The sequence below is a fragment of the Silurus meridionalis genome, chromosome 18, assembly GCF_014805685.1.
Source record: "Silurus meridionalis isolate SWU-2019-XX chromosome 18, ASM1480568v1, whole genome shotgun sequence".
Classification (NCBI taxonomy): domain Eukaryota; kingdom Metazoa; phylum Chordata; class Actinopteri; order Siluriformes; family Siluridae; genus Silurus; species Silurus meridionalis.
Window position 1 is genome coordinate 753,053 of NC_060901.1, and position 21,721 is coordinate 774,773.

A 21,721-nucleotide genomic window follows, 5' to 3' on the forward strand; every position below is an offset into this window, starting at 1 on the left:
AGTAAGGAGAGTGTGTTGAGAAGGTGGAGGGAGAATTTTGAGCAGCTGATGAACGAGGAAAATGAGAGAGAGAAGGTTGGATGATGTGGAGATGGTGAAGCAGGAAGTGGATAGGATTAGTAATGAGGAAGTGAGAGCAGCAAATAAGAGGATGAAGAGTGGAAAGTCGGTTGGACCAGATGACATACCGGTAGAAGCGTGGAGATGTTTAGGAGAGATGCAGTGGAGTTTTTAACAAGATTGTTTAACAGGATTTGGAAAGGTGAGAAGATGAGAAGATTAAACATTATTGTCATTACACATGAACAAGTACAAGGCAACGTGGCATTGTGTGTTTGTGGTTTTAGAGAAAGTGTACGACAGGGTGGAGAAAGGAGTTGTGGTAATGTATGAGGAAGTCTGGTGTGTCAGAGAAGTATGTGAGGGTGGTGCAGGACATGTATGAGGACAGTATGACAGCAGTGAAGTGTGCAGTAGGAACGACAGATGGTTTAAGGTGGCGGGACTGCATTAAGGATCGGCTCTGAGCCCTTTCCTGTTTGCAGTGGTGATGGACAGGTTGTCAGACAAGGTCAGACAGGAGTTTCGATGGACCATGATGTTTGCAGATGATATTGTTATTTGTGGTGAGAGTAGGGAGCAGGTGGAAAAGAGCCTGGAGTGAAAGTCAGGAGGAGTAAGACAGAGTACATGTGTGTGAATGAGAGGGAGGGCAGTGGAGGGGTGCGGTTGCAGGGAGAAGAGGTGGAGAAGGTGGAGGAGTTCAGGTACCTGGGGTCAACAGTGCAGAGTAATGGAGAGTGTGTTAGAGAAGTGAAGAAAAGAGTGCAGGCAGGGTGGAGTGGGTGGAGAAGAGTGATAGCAGGAGTGATTTGTGATAGAAGAGTATCTGTGAGAGTGAAAGGGAAAGTTTATAGGACTGTGGTGAGACCTGAGATGTTGTATGGATTAGAGACAGTGGCACTGAGTAAAAGACAGGAAATGGAGCTGGAGGTAGCAGAGCTGAAGATCTTGAGGTTTTCGTTGGGAGTGACAAGGATGGACAGAATTAGAAATTAGTTTATTAGAGGGACAGCAAATGTAGGACTTTTTGAGACAAGTTGAGGGAGGGGAGAGGTTTTGGACATGTGCAGATTAGGGACATGGGGTATTTTGGTAGAAAAATGCTGAGGATGGAGCCACCAGGAAGGAGGAAAACAGGAAGGCAAAGGAGGAGGTTTATGGATGTGGTGAGGAAAGACATGCAGGTAGTTGGGTTGAAAGGGGCAGATTTAGAGGACAAGGGGTGACCTCTAATGGGAGAAGACAAAAGAATAAGAATAAGTAGTAAGGGATGGCACATTAGCAAACAAGTTTGAAAACTTACTTATTAGCTATTTAATGTCTTTTTTAAACATTTGAGGCAACCCTCCCAATTTCTTCAGAATTAGGCAAGTAAAGAGAATACAAGCAGTTTTTACCAAGATGTAGGTCATCAACCATAGGGGAGTACTTCTGTATCTTTCAGAGATAGAAGACAAGGAAGGCTCCCGGCCCAGACGGTGTCTCCCCCTCCTGTCTCAAAGCATGTGCTGACCAACTGGCTCCCATTTTCACCTCTATCTTCAACAGATCACTGGAGTTGTGTGAGGTCCCCTCCTGCTTTAAACTCTCCACAATCATCCCAGTCCCCAAGAAACCCTCCATTACTGGACTGAATGACTACAGGCCTGTCGCTCTGACATCTGTCGTCATGAAGACCCTTGAAAAGCTGGTATTGGCCCATCTAAAGAAGGTGACAGAACAGCTGCTGGATCCCCTACAGTTTGCATACCGAGCAAACAGATCGGTGGATGACGCAGTCAACATGGGGCTAAACTACATTCTGCAACACCTTGACTGCCCAGGAACATATGCCCGGATTTTGTTTGTTGACTTTAGTTCGGCTTTCAATACAATAATTCCGGGAATCCTCCACTCCAAACTCCTAAACCTTACTATACCCCCTGCCATCTGTCAATGGATCACCAGCTTCCTGACAGGCAGGAAACAACAGGTGAGACTGGGAGGTGTTACCTCCGGTATTCGGACAGTCAGCACTGGTGCTCCTCAGGGTGTGTCCTTTCCCCACTGCTATTCTCCTTTATACAAATGACTGCATATCAAGTGACCCAACTGTCAAACTCCTGAAATTTGCAGATGACACCACGCTCATTGGACTAATCCAAGATGGTGACGAGTCTGCATATAAGCAGGAGGTGAAGCAGCTGGTGCTATGGTGCAGTCAGAACAACCTTGAGCTAAACACACTCAAAACTGTGGAGATGATAGTGGACTTTAGGAAACATCCTTCAACACTACTCCCCTCACAATATCCAACATCCTGTGTCACCTGTGGAGAACTTCAAGTTTCTGGGCACTACCATTTCCCAAGACCTGAAATGGGAATCAAACATAAACTCGATTCTGAAAAAGGCCCAGCAGAGGATGTACTTTCTAAGGCAATTAAGGAAGTACAGTCTGCCACAGGAGCTGTTGATACAGTTCTACACTGCAGTCATTGAATCTGTCCTGTGCTCATCAATCACCATCTGGTTTGGAGCAGCAACAAAACAGGACAGAAACAGACTGCAGAAAACTGTTAAAACAGCAGAAAAAATCATTGGTGCCCCCCTGCCCACTCTCCAGGACTTGTACCATACAAGAACCAGAAACCGTGCAGAAAAAATCATTAATGACCCTTCACACCCTGGACACAACATCTTTCAGCTCCTCCCTTCTGGCAGGCGCTACAGAACTTTGTTCACTAAGACTGCCAGACACAGGAACAGTTTCTTTCCCCAAGCAATCACCCTCACTAACAACTAACCATAATTATATTCCCTGCTCACATCTCATATCTATAAATACTGCACAGAACTGTCACTCATCACATTATCTGTATATGTTGCACACACTATTGCTTTAAGTTATAAGTTTTATAGTAAACTCTTTCATCATACCTGGCACACAATACTGTCAATTGCACTACCATGCACTCCCACACTTTATGTACATTACTGGTCTGTATCCCTATTTATTACCCACACTGTCTATACTGTCTCATATTGTCTGTATGTCTGTATTGTCTTGTATAGTCTGTTTTTGTCTTGTTGTGTCTGTTTTGTCATGTATAGGTTTTTATTTATGTCTGTACTTTTGAGAGCAACGAACAGCTGGAACCAAATTCCTTGTGTGTGTCAACACACTTGGCCAATAAACCTGATTCTGATTCTGATTCTGATTCTGATACTCAGCAGGAAAAATGCCCCTCTACCGAATAAGTAATCAATGACAGAACAGATGGAGCAGGACTATGGACACCACTGGCGACGAGCATCATACTTTTTTAACAGGTTGATGTGACATACACGGGTACTATGTCTACGATCAGGTGTACTGAGGAACGTAGTTAGTTGGACTCAATTTCTGCTTCACCTAATAAAAGTCCAGCAAACCGTGTCTGGAGAGACAATCCCTTCACAGGTAATCATGCAAATACTAAGTTTCTAATGCAAAAGGAGCGGGAGACACACGCTATGAGCCTTCGGTCATACCACTCTTTCATAGCCTCTTGGGAAGAACGCAGGGCAACACCTGCCTTTTCCTTCGCTAACTCCAAACTTACATGAAGAAGCAAAACATTAAGGCAAACAGTAAAAGAGTCAGCCCTTATCCAAATACTTACCAGTTTCTACACAGAACATCTGCAACATGGTTTGAAAGTTTGGTGAAAGTGCTTCAAAGCACCTTGAGAATCTGGATGGTAAGCACTTCAAAGCTGGTGGGAAATTTGCAACATGCCTATAACATGTGGAAAAACCTGGGATGTAAAGTTTGTCCCATGATCGGTTTTATGTACTCCAAAAGGTAGTCCAAAGGTAGTTAAAAACTTAATGAGAGCTTTAACCACTGCTTTTGATTTGAGGGTACGCATAGGAAAAGCTTCAGGGAACCGGGTGGGAGAACACATTACAGTTAACAAATAATTACCAGAGCGGGTTTTAGGCAATGGTCCAACACAATCCACAAATGATCCGTTCAAACGGGTCTGTGTTAACTACAATGGGGTTTTAGGGAAGCAGGCGGAACAGTTTGGTTAGTTTTTCCTACTAACTGACAGGTATGACATGTCTTGTCGTACCTTGTAACATTACTCTTAATACCAGGCCAATAAAAATAATGCAAGATACTGGTGAGTGGACTTCACAGCATTCCTAAAGTTTTGCCAGTATGCTTCCAGTACGTGCTAATATGCATGGAGCATTGTAGCTTTCACAGTCTCATAATTCAAACTCTGCTCAAAAGTGAGGACTGAACACGCTTCCTGTACCTTACCATACAGTTTACACTGTAATAACAAGGTCCATAAACTTTTTGGCTTTTGGCCAAACGTCAATCACAATCCTTGTTCATAAGCATCTACACGGAATAATGGCACTAACCGACGGCTTGGCTAACATCAAAGCAAATGGACACAGTCAAAGACTCGGCTGGGGTGGTCGGGCGGTGGCCTGGAGTGCAATGGGAAATGGGGTCTTTGTCAGCAGCACCAGATTCCGCCGCTGATCTGCCAGGTTGAGCGTTTTGCTCACAGTTTAAAGTACCGTTCCTGAATTCGCAAGAACTGCGTTTGGTACTCCTGCTGCTTAATCTCCACCTCTGGCACTTTTAGTGCAGGCTTCCAACCGGGATCTACTGTACGGGCCTGAGGCTGCTCACCACTTGCTTCAGCCTCTCCCAGCTCAGTCATGGCCTCCATTTTGCTAGGAGCATAGAGAGGTTGGAAAGGTCAGCAATAAGGAGCAGATCACCTTTCCTGGACCTTTTCAATTCTTCCACTGACAGATACACAGTTTGATTTTTAATCAAGTTTAATACCACCAAATGAGTTTGGAAGCTCCTTACCGGAAAGAAAAGTAACAAAAAAGATACATTACAAGGATTGCCTTCTGGTGGTTTGAAGAGAAATTGTCCAAGGGAGCCATGACTTATGTTAGTTCATTCAATTAGTGCACTGAACGACTCTTTACATTGTGTTAATAATGAATATATGTTAAACATCTATCTATCTATCTATCTATCTATCTATCTATCTATCTATCTATCTATCTATCTATCTATCTATCTATCTATCTATCTATCTATCTATCCATCTATCCATCCATCCATCCATCCATCCATCCATCCATTGTTAAATTCCTTCAGACAGCCCTGCTGTATGTAATTGTTAAATTACTGTGTTCTCATGTATTTTATTCTCTTGTATGTATTTCTGAATCTCTGTTAGCAGTAATCTGCTCCCTTTCTTTTCTCACTTCCCTGATTTTTTTATAGTCACGTGTCACTGACTTCACTTCCTCCTTTCATCACATCTTCGGTTTAATTTCTACAGTTTCAAATCCCTGACTTATTTCTAATTCCTATTTATTTCAATTCATCAGCAGTCTTCTGAAAGATCATCAGGTAAAATTGCATTAATTCATTTTTTTATTTGATTTTGGATTTTTCTGTTTAATAAACGATTCTCACATCTTGACTCACTACTGCTGCACTTATATCTGGAATAGTGGCTGGTAAAAGGTGGAGGATTTTTCTGTGTTTGAGAGAAATTCAGACAGCAGTTTAATATTTTTGTTTTTGTTTCTGAAGTGAAAATAAAATATATTTTACTGAAAAATAGAATTTAAACACATTTTACTTTTTAAAAACTGTTACAGGTTAAAATGTCTAAATAAATATAAGTATTTATAGTTTTTTTCTTTTCACTAGTAATGGATTTAGTATTAATGATAATATCAGGGGTTTGAAATGAACCTGAAATGTGAAAAATGAAATGAAATTCTTTGACAGTAGAGAAAAACATAAAGACGTATTATATTTACATTCTACTGCATGATATCCCTCATCAGGTTGTGTTTAATTTTGTTCATATTTATGGAGTTAAAATTATTATCAATTTAAGGTTATACATATTTTTGCATTTAAAAGATCATTTCCCATTGTGTTGGTTTTCTTCTCAGGTATTCTTTCCTGAATGGAGACATGAACTCAGTAAAGACAATCATCATTATTTATTCTCTATTTCAAGGTTGGTGTAGAATTGAATCTTACTTTGTAAATCGATCAGGTATTTATAGAACTGAGTGATTTGTTCATTACTGTGTGATTCTGCAGGATAACTTTAGTTTAGAGTAACATTTCTACACCTGTTAACGGTTCGTTTCTAAAATGTGTTAAACAGTGTGTGATTGTTTTACTGCAATAAAGGTTTTGTGTGTGTGTGTGTGTGTGTGTGTGTGTGTGTGTGTGTGTGTGTGTGTGTCTGCAGTTGTTTTGTGTAGAGAATTCTCCATCAGTCTACCAGAGCGTGTAGAAGGTCTGAGAGGACTCTGTGTTCTAGTACCCTGCAGTTTTGAGATTGAGGAGCAGTATGATGAAGATCTTCAGGGAAATCCTGCAGGAATCTGGTTAAAAGACGGCACTAATCATAACTATTATAAAGTCTTTAACTCTGGAGAACCTGCAGAGAACACGATTAAAGGGAAAATAACAGGAGATCTCCTCATGAAGAACTGCACCACCATCTTCTATAACATTAGAAGGAAAGACAGTGGAGTTTATTACTTTAGATTAGAAGCTGCAGGACCACTGAGAAACACGTACAGATCTTCATCAGTGTCAGTGAGAGTTGGAGGTGAGAGCTGCAGCAGTGTGTGTGTGTGTACAGTGTAACTGTAATTACACTCATGATGATCTGGAGCACATTTCAAACTCATCTGTAATGTGATACTGTGTGTTTCTCAGCCTCTCCAATCAGACCATTAATAACACTGTATAAGGAGGATCAGGAGAAGCTGGAGGACCAAAAGCAGGTGCTGGAGGGAACTTCAGTGAGGCTCATGTGCTCAGCTCGATCTCCATGTCCCTTTAATCCTCCCACTTTCACATGGAACTTCCTGCCTGAGGGGGGAAGACAGGAGCACACTGTAAAAAATCAGTCTCAAAAAACAAGATAAAATATACCTAAATTAGGCGAAAACTGCTTAAAATAAGCAAAATTATCTGCCAGTGCAGTAAGATAATTTAACTTGGTAAGTTTTCTTAAAATAAGACAAAATGTCTAGTTTAAAAGAAAACCCTAAAATCTTAAAACAAGTGAAAAGGGATCAATATCAAGCAATTTTGTCTAGATTTAAGCAAGGATAGATTAGTGAAGTAATTCAATAATTGGACAAAACCCCTTAGAACAAGCAATTTGCTCTTATTTCCTAAATTTGTTCCTCTCAATATTTGGAAAAATGTCTCAAAACAAGGCTACATAATGAACAAAAACAAGCACAAAAGGCTCACAATTAGACTGTGATTGGCTGAAAACTAGACATATACCCTTGTATCAAGCACCTTGATATAGAATAAAATCAGGTCATACCACTTAAAACAAGAATGGCCTAAGACTTATCCTTTTCTATAAATGACAACCCAACAACACTGAATTCCCCCAGATGGTCATTTATTCAATGATTCAACACACAATGTTTGGCAAGAGTCTCAAACTACTCTTTTTTTTTTACATTAAGCTCTTTTTTTTTTGCCATAGGCGGGCTACGGTAGATTAGTCAGTCTGGGGTGAGAGACGCTCATAAGGGTAAAATCCAATGGAGAAAGGAGGATAGCGTCCTTGAGTTTCAAAATAAAAAACTTAAATGAACTAGGCCTTATTTAGTAATGTCTATCAACGGAGATACATCTTCTCATACAAGATCAGCCAACAAACTCAGAACAATGGAACATAATGCAAGCGCTTCGAAGACAAGCCTACTCTCCAATAAACTTCTTCCACTCAGCCATGGCTTTCCTGTAGGATGAAGTTGTGTCCCTCTCATGGATCTCATCTTGCAGTACCTCGGTTTGAAGGACTGAGAGCAGAGTAGCAATGCACTTTGGGTAGGTCAAGTGCAGGGCATAATAATACGCCATCAAATAAAGGGCTCCCTCATGCAGATGGTTCTTGGGGAAGGTTGCTACTGGGGTGGTCCCGATTGCCACCATGCAGTTTTCTTTATCCACAATCAGGACAGGGCAGAAAGGGCCTCCTCTGCAGATAAGTGTTTGGATCCTCTGAAGGCTAAACAGGAAAATAAATTGATCAAAAAAATGAAGGTATAAGAGAAAATAATAACAGGACAGAGTCTGGGTGTTGAAACAATCACAAAACACAAGGCTAAAGACAGATGTCTCGTTCCTCTGCATGAGAGAAATTGTCATACACGTCACTTGTTACTCTAAATTGTGATGAAAACAGTATTACATTGATGAAAAGCAAGGAAATGTAGATCTTACCTGTGTTTAATGTCACCGGTGGCTTCATCACCTTTTTCATAATACCGTAAAAGATCGCTTGGCTCTGAAAGGTGTCCCAGCTCCTTCACCTCCTTAATGTAAGCAGTGTTGTCTTTGCTGACAATCCTGCAAAGTTCACCGAGAACCTGCAAATCATTCAGTATACAAATAAAACAATGACACAATAGTCTTCTTCACTCACAAAATAAACAAGTAAAACAGGAGGATTCCACATGTAGAAAAAATGAAAATCAAGAGCTCTTTTTGGTTAATTATAGGGATGTTACAGTCTGTTTACATCTTATAGTTGTCTAGCACTAGTATTCGATGTACACCACCCCAGACAGTTTTTACGTGCATTTATGTAAGAAACGCCATATTTCAAGAAAGTCCATAACAACACTCAAACTCAACTCTGAAATACTTTGCCAACCATACTGTAAATTTGTCAGTTTAAGTTTCCAAATAAAACACTCTGTTCTGTTTTAAACATACTCAATACATCATTTACCTGACAAATGTGCAAGTAGATCTCTCGTGCTGACGACACTAATCGGTCCAATGCATTGCCTCAGGCACGCAATGCTATCAGAGAAACCGAAAACTTGCAATTTGGATTGGAACTTCTTGCAATAAAATGATGTTCAAAAGTGGGTTTATAAATAACGAATCAAAAAAGTAAAACGGACAAATTACTCAGAAGCAACATTGGCATAACATAGCCTTGATTTGAGTGTTTGGAGTGATATCTTTACGGAATGAATGGGCTTCAATGGGCAATACAAGCTGACCAAAAGCTGCATCTAAACATCAAAAGAAGCGAGGTATGCACATAAAAACTACTTCAGGTAGTTGACTATATCAAATACAAGTGCAAAACAACTATAAGATGTAAATAGAGTGTAACATCGCTTTAACTTTAAGTTCTATCACAGTGCGATGGTGCTCTAAACTAACAGATTTTGGAAGGCGAAGTAAAGACATTTTCCTATACAGTAGTGTTAGCCTTTCAATGAATACAGTTCTCCCTTGAAACCACAAAAAGTTAATGAAATTGCATAGAATATTGAGGCTCTTGTGACAACTAGGCAGATCACACAAATACAAATGTACACACAATTACACACTGTATCTGTGTCCAACTCACACACCATCATGCCTCAGATGGCAAACCAATCCTCCCCCCACTCAACCCTGACCTAATCAATTCCAGAATAAGTACAGCAGACAACCCCAGCCAGCCTCAACTGTCACTGTGAGGAGACTGGGAATGTGTTTATGAATGACAGTCTGTATGTAACCCAGCACCTTGTATCATCCTCTGACATTTGGTTTAAGGGGACTAATTCTTGTCTTGGTTTGTTTACTTACATGGTTAAGGTCTTTAAAGCATGGATACGCTTCAATGATCTTGGCAGGCCTGTCCTGGTCCTTGAGTGTGTCCGAATCGATGAATGCTCTTCTTGCCTCAAATTCCAAGTCGAGCAGTTGGGCAACTGCGTCTTTATTCGCTTCGGTCTCTTGTACACTTCCTGAAGGGTTCTGTAGTGCCTTGCTTGAGCCTGTTGGCTATCCTGGTCTGTAGATCTGTTTTCATCTTGAAAGAGAAAGATGAGTTATTGTGCTTGCTAGTGCTGCAACAATTATTCAATTAATCGATTAATCGCAAATTTTGCTTTTATTTATTGTTTTATTTCATGTGCCCACTTTCTTCTAATTTTTTAGACTAGGATCAAATTTGCTTTCTTCCTGCAGATGGAAACCCTGGCACGGTGACATGCTCTTTATGCAAACAGTCAGTGACTTACAACAGCACGACCGTTATACTTGACTCGCACCAAGCGATTTATATTTTGAAACAATGCCCTTTGTTGAATAGGTCACTGACTTGAAGATACCAAAAATTTCATGTCTTTAGTTTCCTCAACAAATAATTATTAAAAGGACTATTAAGATTTGAAAAAAACAGGTTGTTTGTTTAAAGTACATCACGCTGTGAAATGTAATAGAAACGTCAGACCATTTTTGTTTTGTCTTACAAGTGTTGCGGTGTTTAGCGGAACGGAAAATCCACTGAAGTACATTTTCAGACATTAGACCTTAAAGTAACTGCCTTGGCAAGGCGCCTAAATATGCCAAGGCTACAGGACGCTGTGTGGTCCAGCGGTTAAAGAAAAGGGCTTGTAACCAGAAGGTCCCCAGTTCAAATCCCACCTCAGCCACTGACTCACTGTGTGCGTGAGCAAGTCATTTAACCTCCTTGTGCTCCGTCTTTCGGGTGAGACTTAGTTGTAAATGACTCTGCAGCTGATGCATAGTTCATACACTCTAGTCTCTGTAAGTCGCCTTGGATAAAGTCGTCTGCTAAATAATAATACAGTTTACATTATTCTCAAGTTCTCCAAGACAATAAGTGGTGCACTTACCGATTCTGTCAGAAAGATTCTGCAGTTTGGCGGTTACCCTTTCTGGTGTGCTGCTTCTAGCAGGAGAGGCATCTAATATCACAGTTGATGCACTTGAGTCAGCGTCATATTCTTCTGTTGATGTCCCATCACCCTGCTCACTTGATGTTCCAAAATCTATGCGCCGCCTTTTACGTCTACGGCCCCTCTCAGGTGTTGGGCCCTGTGTCCTTTGTGGAGACCTTATATTCTGAAGTCTCTTGTAAAGTTGTCTGAAGAGTGTTACCTATGGCATATTATGTCATGATTACATAATGCTTCCTGAAAAATGCATCCTCCAATTGGATTTAGATTTGACTAGACTGCTGTGAGAATCATGCTTAGACTAATCCTCGCTTTCTAATCCATGTGGGCATAAGTACATATACTTCCAGAGAAGAGTGGAGAAATGGTACAGAGCAATACTCTCCTTACACCAAGAAATACAGTTTAAGTATCTCAATTAGTTAGTTCTTCTTCTTCTTCTTTCGGCTGCTCCCATTAGGGGTCGCCACAGCGGATCATCCGTCTCCACACCACCCTGTCCTCTACATCTGCCTCTTTTACACCAACTACCTGCATGTCTTCCCTCACCACATCCATGAACCTCCTTTTGGCCTTCCTCTTTTCCTCCTACCTGGTGGCTCCATCCTCAGCATTCTTCTACCAATATAATTTATGTCCCTCCTCTGCACATGTCCAAACCATCTCAATCTCGCCTCCCTCACCTTGTCACCAAAACATCCTACATGCTGTCCCTCTAATAAACTCATTTCTAATCTTATCCATCCTCGTCACTCCCAACGAAAACCTCAACATCTTTAGCTCTGCTACCTCCAGCTCCACCTCCTGTCTATTACTCAATGCCACTGTCTCTAAACCATACAACATCGCAGGTCTCACCACAGTCCTATAAACTTTCCCTTTCAATTTTGCAGATACCCTACTATCACAAATCACTCCTGTCACTCTTCTCCACCCACTCCACCCTGCCTGCACTCTTTTCTTCACTTCTCTAACACACTCTCCATTACTTTGCACTGTTGAACCCAGGTACCTGAATTCCTCCACCTTCTGAAGCTCTTCTCCTGCAACCGCACCACTCCACTGCCCTCCCTCTCATTCACACACATGTACTCTGTCTTACTCCTACTGAGTTTCATTCCCCTTCTCTCCAGTGCATATCTCCACCTCTCCAGGCTCTTCTCAACCTGCTCCCTACTCTCACAACAAATCACAATATCATCCATAAACATCATAGTCAGGAGACTCCTGTCTGACCTCGTCCGTCAACCTGTCCATCACCACTGCAAACAGGAAAGGGCTCAGGGCCGATCCTTGATGCAGTCCAACCTTCACTCTAAACCAGTCTGTCGTACCTACTGCACACTTCACTGCCGTCACACTGTCCTCATACATGTCCTGCACCACCCTTACATACTTCTCCGACACACCTGACTTCCTCATACAGTACCACAACTCCTCTCTTGGCACCCTGTCGACGCCTTCTCTAAATCCACAAATACACAATGCAATTCCTTCTGTCCTTCTCTATACTTCTCCATCAACATTCTCAAAGCAAATATGGCATCTGTGGTGCTCTTCCTCGGCATGAAACCATACTGTTGCTCACAGATGGTCACCTCTTCTCTCAGCCTGGCTTCCACTACTCTTTCCCATAACTTCATGGTGTGACTGATCAACTTAATACCCCTGTAGTTACTGCAGGTCTGCACATCTCCTTTATGCTTAAAGATCGGTACCAGCACACTCTTTCTCCATTCCTCAGGCATCTTCTCACCTTCCAAAATCCTGTTAAACAATCTGGTCAAAACCCCACTGCCATCTCTCCTAAACATCTCCACGCTTCCACCGGTATGTCATCTGGTCCAACCGACTTTCCACTCTTCATCCTCTTAATCGCTGCTCTCACTTCCTCCTTACTAATCTTATCTACATCCTGCTTCACCATCTCCACATCATCCAACCTTCTCTCTCTGATTTTCCTCATTCATCAGCTGCTCAAAATACTCCCTCCACCTTCTCAACACACTCTCCTCACTAGTCAACACATTTCCTCTCCATCCTTTACTGCTCTAACTTGCAGTACATCCTTTCCAGCTCGGTCCCTCTGCCTGGCCAATCGGTACAAATCCTTTTCTCCTTCCTTAGTGTCCAACCTCTCATACAGCTCCTCATATGCCTTTTCCTTGGCTTTCGCCACATCCTCTTAACCTGCTGCCGCATCTCCTTGTACTCCTGCCTACTTTTCTCATCACTCTGTCTATCCCACTTCTGTTTTGCCAACCTCTTTCTCCTTATGCTCTCCTGCACTTCCTCATTCCACCACCACGTCTCCTTGTCTTCCTTTCTATTTCCAGATGTCACACCAAGTACTTTTCTAGCTGCCTCCCTCATCACTCCTGCAGTAGTTGCCCAATCATCCAACACCTCCTTAACACCACTGAGCCTCTCTCTGACCTCTTCCCTGAACCTCACACTACACTCTTCCTCCTTCAGTTTCCACCATCTTATTCTTCTTTCAGTCCTCACTCTCCTCCTCTTCATCCTCGCCTCCAAAACCATCCTACAGACCACCATCCTATGCTGTCTAGCTACACTGTCCCCTGCCAACACCTTACAGTCGCCAATCTCCTTCAGGTTGCATCTCCTGCATAGCACATAGTCCACCTGTGTGCACCTTCCTCCACTCTTATCGTCACCCTATGATCCTCCTTCTTTTTAAAATAAGTGTTCACCACTGCCATTTCCATCCTTTTAGCAAAATCTACCACCATCTGCCCTTCCACATTCCTCTCCTTAAAACCATACCTACCCATCACCTCCTCATCACCTCTGTTCCCTTCACCCACATGCCCATTAAAGTCCGCCCCAATCACTAACCGTTCTTTCCTAGGTACACCATCTACCACTTCATCTAATTCACTCCAGAATCTTTCCTTCTCCTCCATCTCACAGCCAACTTGTGGAGCATAGGCACTGATGACATTTATCATCATCCTTCAACTTCCACCTTCACGATCATCACCCTATCAGAAACTCTTCACCTCCACTACACTCTTACTGTACTCTTCCTTCAGAATCACCCCTACACCATTTCTCTTCCATCCACACCATGATAAAACAGTTTAAACCCACCTCCAATGTTCCTGGCCTTACTCCCTTTCCACTTGGTCTCCTGAACACACAACATATCTACCTTTCTCCTCTCCATCATATCAGCTACCTCTCCCTTTACCCGTCATAGTACCAACATTTAAAGTACCAACCCGAACCTCCACTCTCCTACACTGCTCCTTTCCTGCCGCCTCTGTAGACGCCTTCCTCCTCTCCTTCTCCTCCTTCGCCAACAGTAGCCCAATTTCCACCGGTACCCTGTCGGCTAACGATACCTGTGGCGGTCGTTGTTAACCCGGCCTCGACCGATCCGGTATGAAATTCTCATTTGTGATCCGTGATATTTGATTTGGCACGTGTTTTACGCTGGATGCCCTTCCTAACGCAACCCTCCCCATTTACCCGGCTTGGGACCGCACTAAGAATGTACTGGCTTGTGCCTCCCTAATGGCTGGGTTATCTCAATTAGTTAGTTGAGATACTTAAACTGTATTTCTTGGTGTAAGGAGACATCAGGAATTTTATTTTACTAAGTCATTTATCTACTCACCCATGAATGTTTAGAGCCACCAGGCTTGTCTTGCAGCATGGGATAATATTCTACAAGTCTCTTAGCCATTGCAGTGATTTCTTCTTTTGAAGGATACCTGACATCTTCAGCCTCAACAGTTGCCCTCAGGATGGAGACCATGTTGGTCATGGTATTTCTCACCAGTCTGCACCGAAGTTCCTTTGACAGAGTGCAGCCCCCCTCTCTCCCAATGTTCTTCATTTCAAAGTAATGCTTGCGAACTTGCTCCAACTCATTGTCTGTGTAGATTACATACTCAGGGCTGGGTAGCTGTAAAACTTTCTTGGGAGTTGCTCTTTTCAGGGAGGTGGCTCCGTGGAGGTTTGTTTGGGGTGGCTCATTCGAAGGGGATGCAGAACTTCCATCACTAAGACTTTGTGGGTGTCCGGAGTTTGAGGCCTGCTCCTGTGAATATGTAAAGCCAAAGTTAAGAGACATAAGAGACATTTCACTCATAAATCCATGTCAGATGCTTTCCGACCTCAATTTATCTAATGCTAATATGAGTCCAATTCCCATGCCCTCAATTGTGTAGATCCAGCTACCTGCATCAACCCCAAATTAATTGAAATGATGAGCACATAATAAAATCATGTTTGGATTGTATAGTGCACATCTTTCCCATTAATTTGAGGTTGAGGATTATACTTGGCTACAAAGCAGATGACAAGGGACTTGGATCCATTATCCAAAAATTTAAAAGAATATCACACACTTGAATGACCACGACCGACCTTAGATACAAATCTTGATTTTAATTTCATAGTAAAAATGGAACAAACGATGCTTTTCGCATATGCTTCTTCAGGTTCACTCTTACACCTTTTTGTTTTGGACTTGGATCCATTTTGACATTAAACTACCTTAAAAGGTCCATAAGCATCTAAATAATTGCAAGTGAAATGTCCTACTAAGAGGCAATGCACCAGCAATTACAGGGTATTATAAGCACATTTAAAGAATCAAGTCCACAACAATATGCATATAGGAAATTAGAGTTGAATTTATCAAAGCACATCTTGATGCTGCTAACGTAACATCAGTTTTGTCATATTTCACATGTCCTATTACAAGCCATATTTGTGAAATTGCCAACTCCAAATACAATTTTTGTTGTGCCAACCATTGAGCAGGCATTAAGACATTAGCTAATCTAGGTTGACCAGTCTTTACAAGAAAAAAAGAGCTACTATATAAATACAAAGATCTGGATCTACTTTGAGTTGTACCTAGATAAACTGCTGCCTTACCTCAGGATGAATCATTTGCCAGATACTTCTTCTCCTCAGAAAGTGCTCAGGGCCTGGAAAAAGGTCCCTTATATCATCACGCGAGAAGGTGTGCAACAAGCCTTCACTAATGTTTGCAGCTGTTAGTACAAAACAGTAGAGTTGAACTTACACATAAAGTAATAACAAAATGCGATAATGAACAGGAATAGCAGTCCTAATGCTACCTCTACATGTCATATACAAGTAAGAAACACATAGCTAGATTAACTTGGAGGTATCACCACGGGTATTATTACCAAATGACGAGTCAGACGTACGAAATAATGTAAATTTGGAATTTTTCTAACGACTCGTTTTCGATGTTGGAAGCCATTATGATAGAAAAGCGTGTCACCATTAGCCCCGCCCATTTTCTGACATCCACGCCCGTCCTCCTTCATAGGGTTCAACGCCATAATATAAATTTTCAAAATGTTTACTATATTAACGCCCTCATATCTTTACAATCCGCTTGCTAATAAATGACGATTCTACTGTCACCGTAAAGCAAATTTTAATTTTTTCACATTTCTAAATGACCCACAAAGAGCGGACCAGATGGAAAAGTTTAGACGATCTGCTTTTTAGTGAACACGCAAATTCAAATTTGAGGCACGACTTGCGGAATTAAGATTAAAAAATATTATACCGTGGCCACGTGGCAGTATCTTACGCCATTTTGAGCTGCCACTGCAGCCATTTTTGTCTGACGCGGTGTTTTGAGTTCAGTATATATTAAATAAACAAGTAAAATAAAAGTTAATTACACATGGTATGATTTCTTCAATTACTATAGTTTACTGAAATGTGTTTTTTTTTCAAATCTGAGTGTATATTTTTTATCATTTTTTCCTGTTTCAATAATCATTGAGTTGGTGATATTTTAAATCAAAATATGTGTATTGTGATTAATATTTTTTGTTAAAGACAAAATGAGACAGAATGCAACGTTAGCAAAGCCTGTGCTCATTTAGCTAACTGCACAGGGCACTACAGTTAGCACACGCTAATAAATCTTACCTTTTAAAATGGTCAATGTTGTGTCATCCAACTTCTTGAAAGTGCCCATCTCCGACATCACTGATATCTAGGCGGAAAGACTAAGGTTAGATGAGGAGAAAAGGCTAGGTTACCTCCTTGACTGGTTGTTATTCGTAGCTAGCTAGCAGCGTTTAACTAACAGATAAATTTTAAAATAATTTAAAAATGAGTCGATATAAAATACACAATTTCTTACGCAAACTGAAGTTCAATACCTACTTCTATTTCACGCAAACAGTTCTGACTTCGTCTTATGACCACTGGATTCCAACGACTTTTTCAGTGACTGACTGCAGTTACAACTGCGCATGTGAGAATGTGGGTAGCTAAAATTCAAACTACTGTAGTGAGGAGGGGTTCATCAATACATCACATTTCAACATTTGTTTGCTCTGGGATGTATTTCATGAGATTTAATAACAATTCAAAAGTAGATTCCCATCTTTATTTACAGTTTATTACGGTAATCTAATTGAAAAAAATATATACATTATACTGATTTCCAGCTACTTAACTGCCCCCCCCCCCCCACTTCGTGACGGGTGGTATAAGCCAATTAGATCCGCGCGAGATCGAGAATAAGTAATTTTACTTTAGTGCGCAGCAGAGTACATACTGTGCTTAGGGACACTTCAAGAAGTTTTCCTTCCGAACTAGCTAATAGATTTTTTTGGCTCAACACGCTAGATAATCGTTTGACAGCTGCAATGAGTTGGCGGTGTGTGATTTGCTTTGTATTTATGGGCCCGACTTTAAAGTCTCTTTTGAGCCACATCAACAGAGCACATGGTCGCAGTCCTGATTTTCGTGTCATTTGTGGTATCGATGGCTGCGCAGAAGAGTACAGGGTTTTCAACTCCTTTTACTATCATATAAAACGTACACATACCTTATATCTGTCAACTGGATGCCCACCAAGAAGCGGGACTACAGAGACTAACCAAGAGTTAACTGAGCAACTCAACAGAGATCCTTCTCAAATCGGACTTGAGAACTTTGACACACCCATTTTTTCTGGTCGCACTAAACGCGAACCGCTGACTACAAACCTTGTTCATCAGCAAGCCCATGGAGTTGTCGTCTTTGAAGAGCCACAAGGATCAAATTCCACTGGCGACGCAGTCCCACCAATTGGCGACAAGCAGCGGGATTCGGATTCGGTGGCACAAAACACAGACATGGTAGGTAGCTAGCTAGCTAAGTACTGTAGCTAATAATATGAGGAATGTATGCTTGATTAATGTAAAGCTAACGTTTAAAGCTTAGAAAAGTGAACATAACTAAGCTAGAAACGTTTGGCTATTTTACTATAAAAGGTGCATCTTGGTGATCAGCAGTAGCAAGCTAACTAGCTACAGTGTTGGTCTAAAACTGTCAATATTTAAAATTTGAAATATGACAAAACTAATGCTAGATTGCCAGTACCAAGATGTGCTTTAATAAATTCAACTCAGATTTCCAATATGTGTATTAAAATATTTAAAACTGCCAATACAGGAGGGGTGTCATGCATCAGGTGAAGCGAATCTGACCAGACGTGCAACTGCCTTTGCCTTGAATATTCGGAGAAATGCCATCTTTCACAGGTATTTTTTTAAGCATGAGTTTGTATTAACTGGGGTTAATGTTGAGTCAGTCATTCCTCTGTGCATTATGTAGGCTTGGCCATATTATAGTAATAGTGAGAACTTTTAGTTTTAGAAGACTTAACACTGTTTTAAGTGGTCAAGTGTGTGTGTGTGTGTGTGTGTGTGTGTGTGTGTGTGTGTGTGTAGGGGGTGGTGGGGGTGTTTGTGACTGAATTAATGTGATCGATTCATCATAATTCTCAATGTTTTCTGTTTTGTTTTTTACCATTATGTTTCAGAGGAGTGTCAACGACATCGTGTCTGGGGTGCAACAATATCAAGCTTCACTAGTGGATGTCCTGAAGAACCAAATGAAAAAGGTGTTTGAGAAGCATTCTGGGAGCATGGAGCAGTTACAAGCGGAGGCAATGGCAACATTTGACAATTTTACAGATCCTTTTCTCAGAGTTGCCACTACATACATGCAGAACCGCACAATTCAGGAACTATTCAGCCCGGTCGAGCCTGAAGAAATAGTAATTTCTCACACAGCATGCAGGGTAAAAAGTGGAAATTCAAGGGTTCTTGCAATCAAAAAGAAATGTTTTTACTATGTACCCTTACTCCAGAGTCTGGAACAGTTGTTTACTGACTCAAGGATTCTCTCCATGATAGCTATAGGGCCACAGAAGTGCAAAGATGGATTTTTGTACGACATAGTTGACGGAGAGCTTTTCAAGTCACACCCATTGTTCTCTGTCAGACCCACTGCTTTGCAGTTGATTTTGTATACAGATGAAATTGAAATATGTAATCCCCTTGGATCACATGCTTCAAAAAACAAATTGTTAATGGTTTACTATACATTGGGAAATATAGATCCTAAATATAGGTCTAAGCTAGCTGCAATTAGACTTCTTGCCATGGCTAAAGCAAATGACCTTACTCAGTGTGGTGTTGATGTGATTTTGGAGAGAATACAGAAAGACTTAGATTTACAGATTTTCTGAAAAATAGCCTCAAAACTACTTATGGGATTAATAGAAAAAGCAAACTTGTGGATTTTCCATCTTATACAACAAACACCACAAGATATTATGCATATTGTTCTAGAAGGCATTGCCCCCATGGAAATAAAATGTGTGTTGAAACATCTAATTCTCTCAGGGGAGATGGACTTGGACTTGTTCAATGATGCCATGCTGAGTTTTCCATACTCACCACTTGATATTCGAGACAGACCATGCCCGATCACTGTCAACACCTTGGCATCAAATGACAACAAACTTAAACAGTCTTCTGGTCAAATGCTGGTGCTCTTGAAAATATTGCCTTTTTTGATGAATAATGTTGAAGGAAATGTATATATGCAACTTATTCTTGAGGTTATAGAGATTACCCAGATACTTTTGCTCCAGTAATTTCTCTTCAAACCATATCAAAACTCAGGTTACTAATTGAGCAGCATTTGAAACATTTTAAGCAGCTTTTTCCAGATAACAATATAATACCTAAGCAACATTATTTGCTTCATCTTCCCACACAAATTATGACACTGGGCCCAATGGTAAGGCATATGTGCATGCGATTTGAATCAAAACACTGTTTTTTAAGCAATGGTCTTCAGTTGAACTTCAAAATGTCTGCAAATCATTAGTGAAGCATAATCAGATGTTTGAATGTTCTCAAAATGTGAACGCCCACAGCACCCCATTTTTTCAAGTGAGAGGAATTGGGCCCAGTCTTGGAGGTAAAAAATATACAGCATGTTCAGGGAAAAATAAGAGACTTTGTTGGTGATGACAAAATTCAACATGTTGTTTCGGTCAAGTGGCTTGTTCTAAATGGAAATAAGTATACATGCAAGAAGTCTTTGATTGTTACCAAAGTAAATGATAATGTTCCTGAATTCGGACTTATACAAGACATCCTAGTGGTAAACTCATCATTCTATTGCTTTGAATATCAACCCTATGACACCTTGCACCTGAATAGAGATTTTCTAGCATATGAAGTTGACGTCCCAAACCTTGCCCAGGCAACTGAGTTGGTAGATGCTGAAAAACTAGTAGATTTTACATCCTACTACTCATTCAGTTTCAAAAGCAGTATGTACGTTCCAGTGAAATATTATCTTGGAGATGTCATTGCACTTCACAGATCCACTAATGACTCCTAAACAATGGGTAAAGCATCAGAGATGCCTACTGTAAGAAGTTTTTTTTTTTTTTTCCAAGTCTTCTGATTTGGAGAGGGAAAGCAAATGTATTTTTGAAGGGCGCCTCATATATTTCATGTGGTCAAAAAATTGTTTTGTTGCTGTACAGTTGAACTTATGTGCTTGTCACACACAAAGAATGTGATCATTACACACCAATGAATTATGTGCTTATCACACAATGTATTGACCTCAGACAATACTGGTCTGTGGTTTTTGTCAATTAATGGTGATGCAACCATTCATAAATTTCTGAATAAAAGCAGTTTGATTCATATCTGGATTATGATTTGTTTTATTTAAATCTAAGTTAAGGCTGCTTGTATTAAGATTATTACTTATAAGGTTGCTTATATTAAGAAATCACCACAAATCTTATTCTTAAAACAAGACTTAATATCTTGAACTCCCTGTCATCAAAGTTGATTGCAGCTTTTCTCTCAAGAATATAACTTGTTTCACTTACAAATTGCCCTGCAGTAAGATGTTATATCTAAGTGAGATAACATAAGACAGACACCCTTAAAACAAGTGAAATAGTCTTACACACTCGGTGCTTGATAAGTAAATAAATCTTAAAATAACAATAATAAGATTTAAAGTCGGAATACAAGATAAATACACTTGTTCAGATTTATATTTTTTGCAGTGCAGAATCACAGCAGCAGCTTCAGCTCCTCTCAGCTGAACTTCAAAGCTACTCACCTTCATCATGGACGTGATTTCACCTGCACTGTCACATACCAGCTCCAGAACTTCAACAAATCAGAACAGAGCTCTTTTACTCTACATGTTATGTGTAAGTGCTGATTATTCACTTCATATTCATCTCATGTTTAATAACTCATGGAGGCTCCTAAATCCTGATCTTTCTCCTTTAGATGGTCCTAGAAACACCTCAGTATCAGCATCTCCATCTGCTTCAGTGCTTTTGGGCAGTTCAGTGTCTCTGAGTTGCAGCAGTGCTGAACTACACCTGGTACAGAGAGAACGGAGAGCAGATAGGAACCGGAAACCATCTCACCATCATCACCACTGATTCTGCACACAGTGCTTTATACTACTGTAGAGCTCAGAACCAGCATGGAGATCACAACTCTTCTATCCAC

At 40.8% G+C, this 21,721-nt stretch overlaps 1 protein-coding gene across 1 annotated transcript; it reads left to right on the forward strand.

Annotated features, from left to right (window-relative positions):
- Nucleotides 1–4,452: 4,452 nt before the first annotated feature.
- LOC124401082 lies at nt 4,453–7,651 on the forward strand. The gene is made up of 5 exons (XM_046873060.1): nt 4,453–4,560; nt 4,694–4,809; nt 6,432–6,715; nt 6,826–7,007; nt 7,619–7,651. The coding sequence occupies exons 1-5, from the start codon at nt 4,453–4,455 to the stop codon at nt 7,649–7,651; spliced, it is 723 nt and encodes a 240-aa protein (XP_046729016.1).
- The last annotated feature ends 14,070 nt before the right edge of the window (nt 7,652–21,721 follow it).

Bases quoted from the DNA above. Each gene is read 5' to 3' on its own strand.
- LOC124401082 (XM_046873060.1), top strand. From the start codon at position 4,453: ATGGCACTAACCGACGGCTTGGCTAACATCAAAGCAAATGGACACAGT. The intron at 4,561-4,693 runs GTCAGCAGCACC...TGGCACTTTTAG, and splicing joins CAATGGGAAATGGGGTCTTT to TGCAGGCTTCCAACCGGGAT. The intron at 7,008-7,618 runs GTAAAAAATCAG...TTTTTGCCATAG, and splicing joins GGGGAAGACAGGAGCACACT to GCGGGCTACGGTAGATTAGT.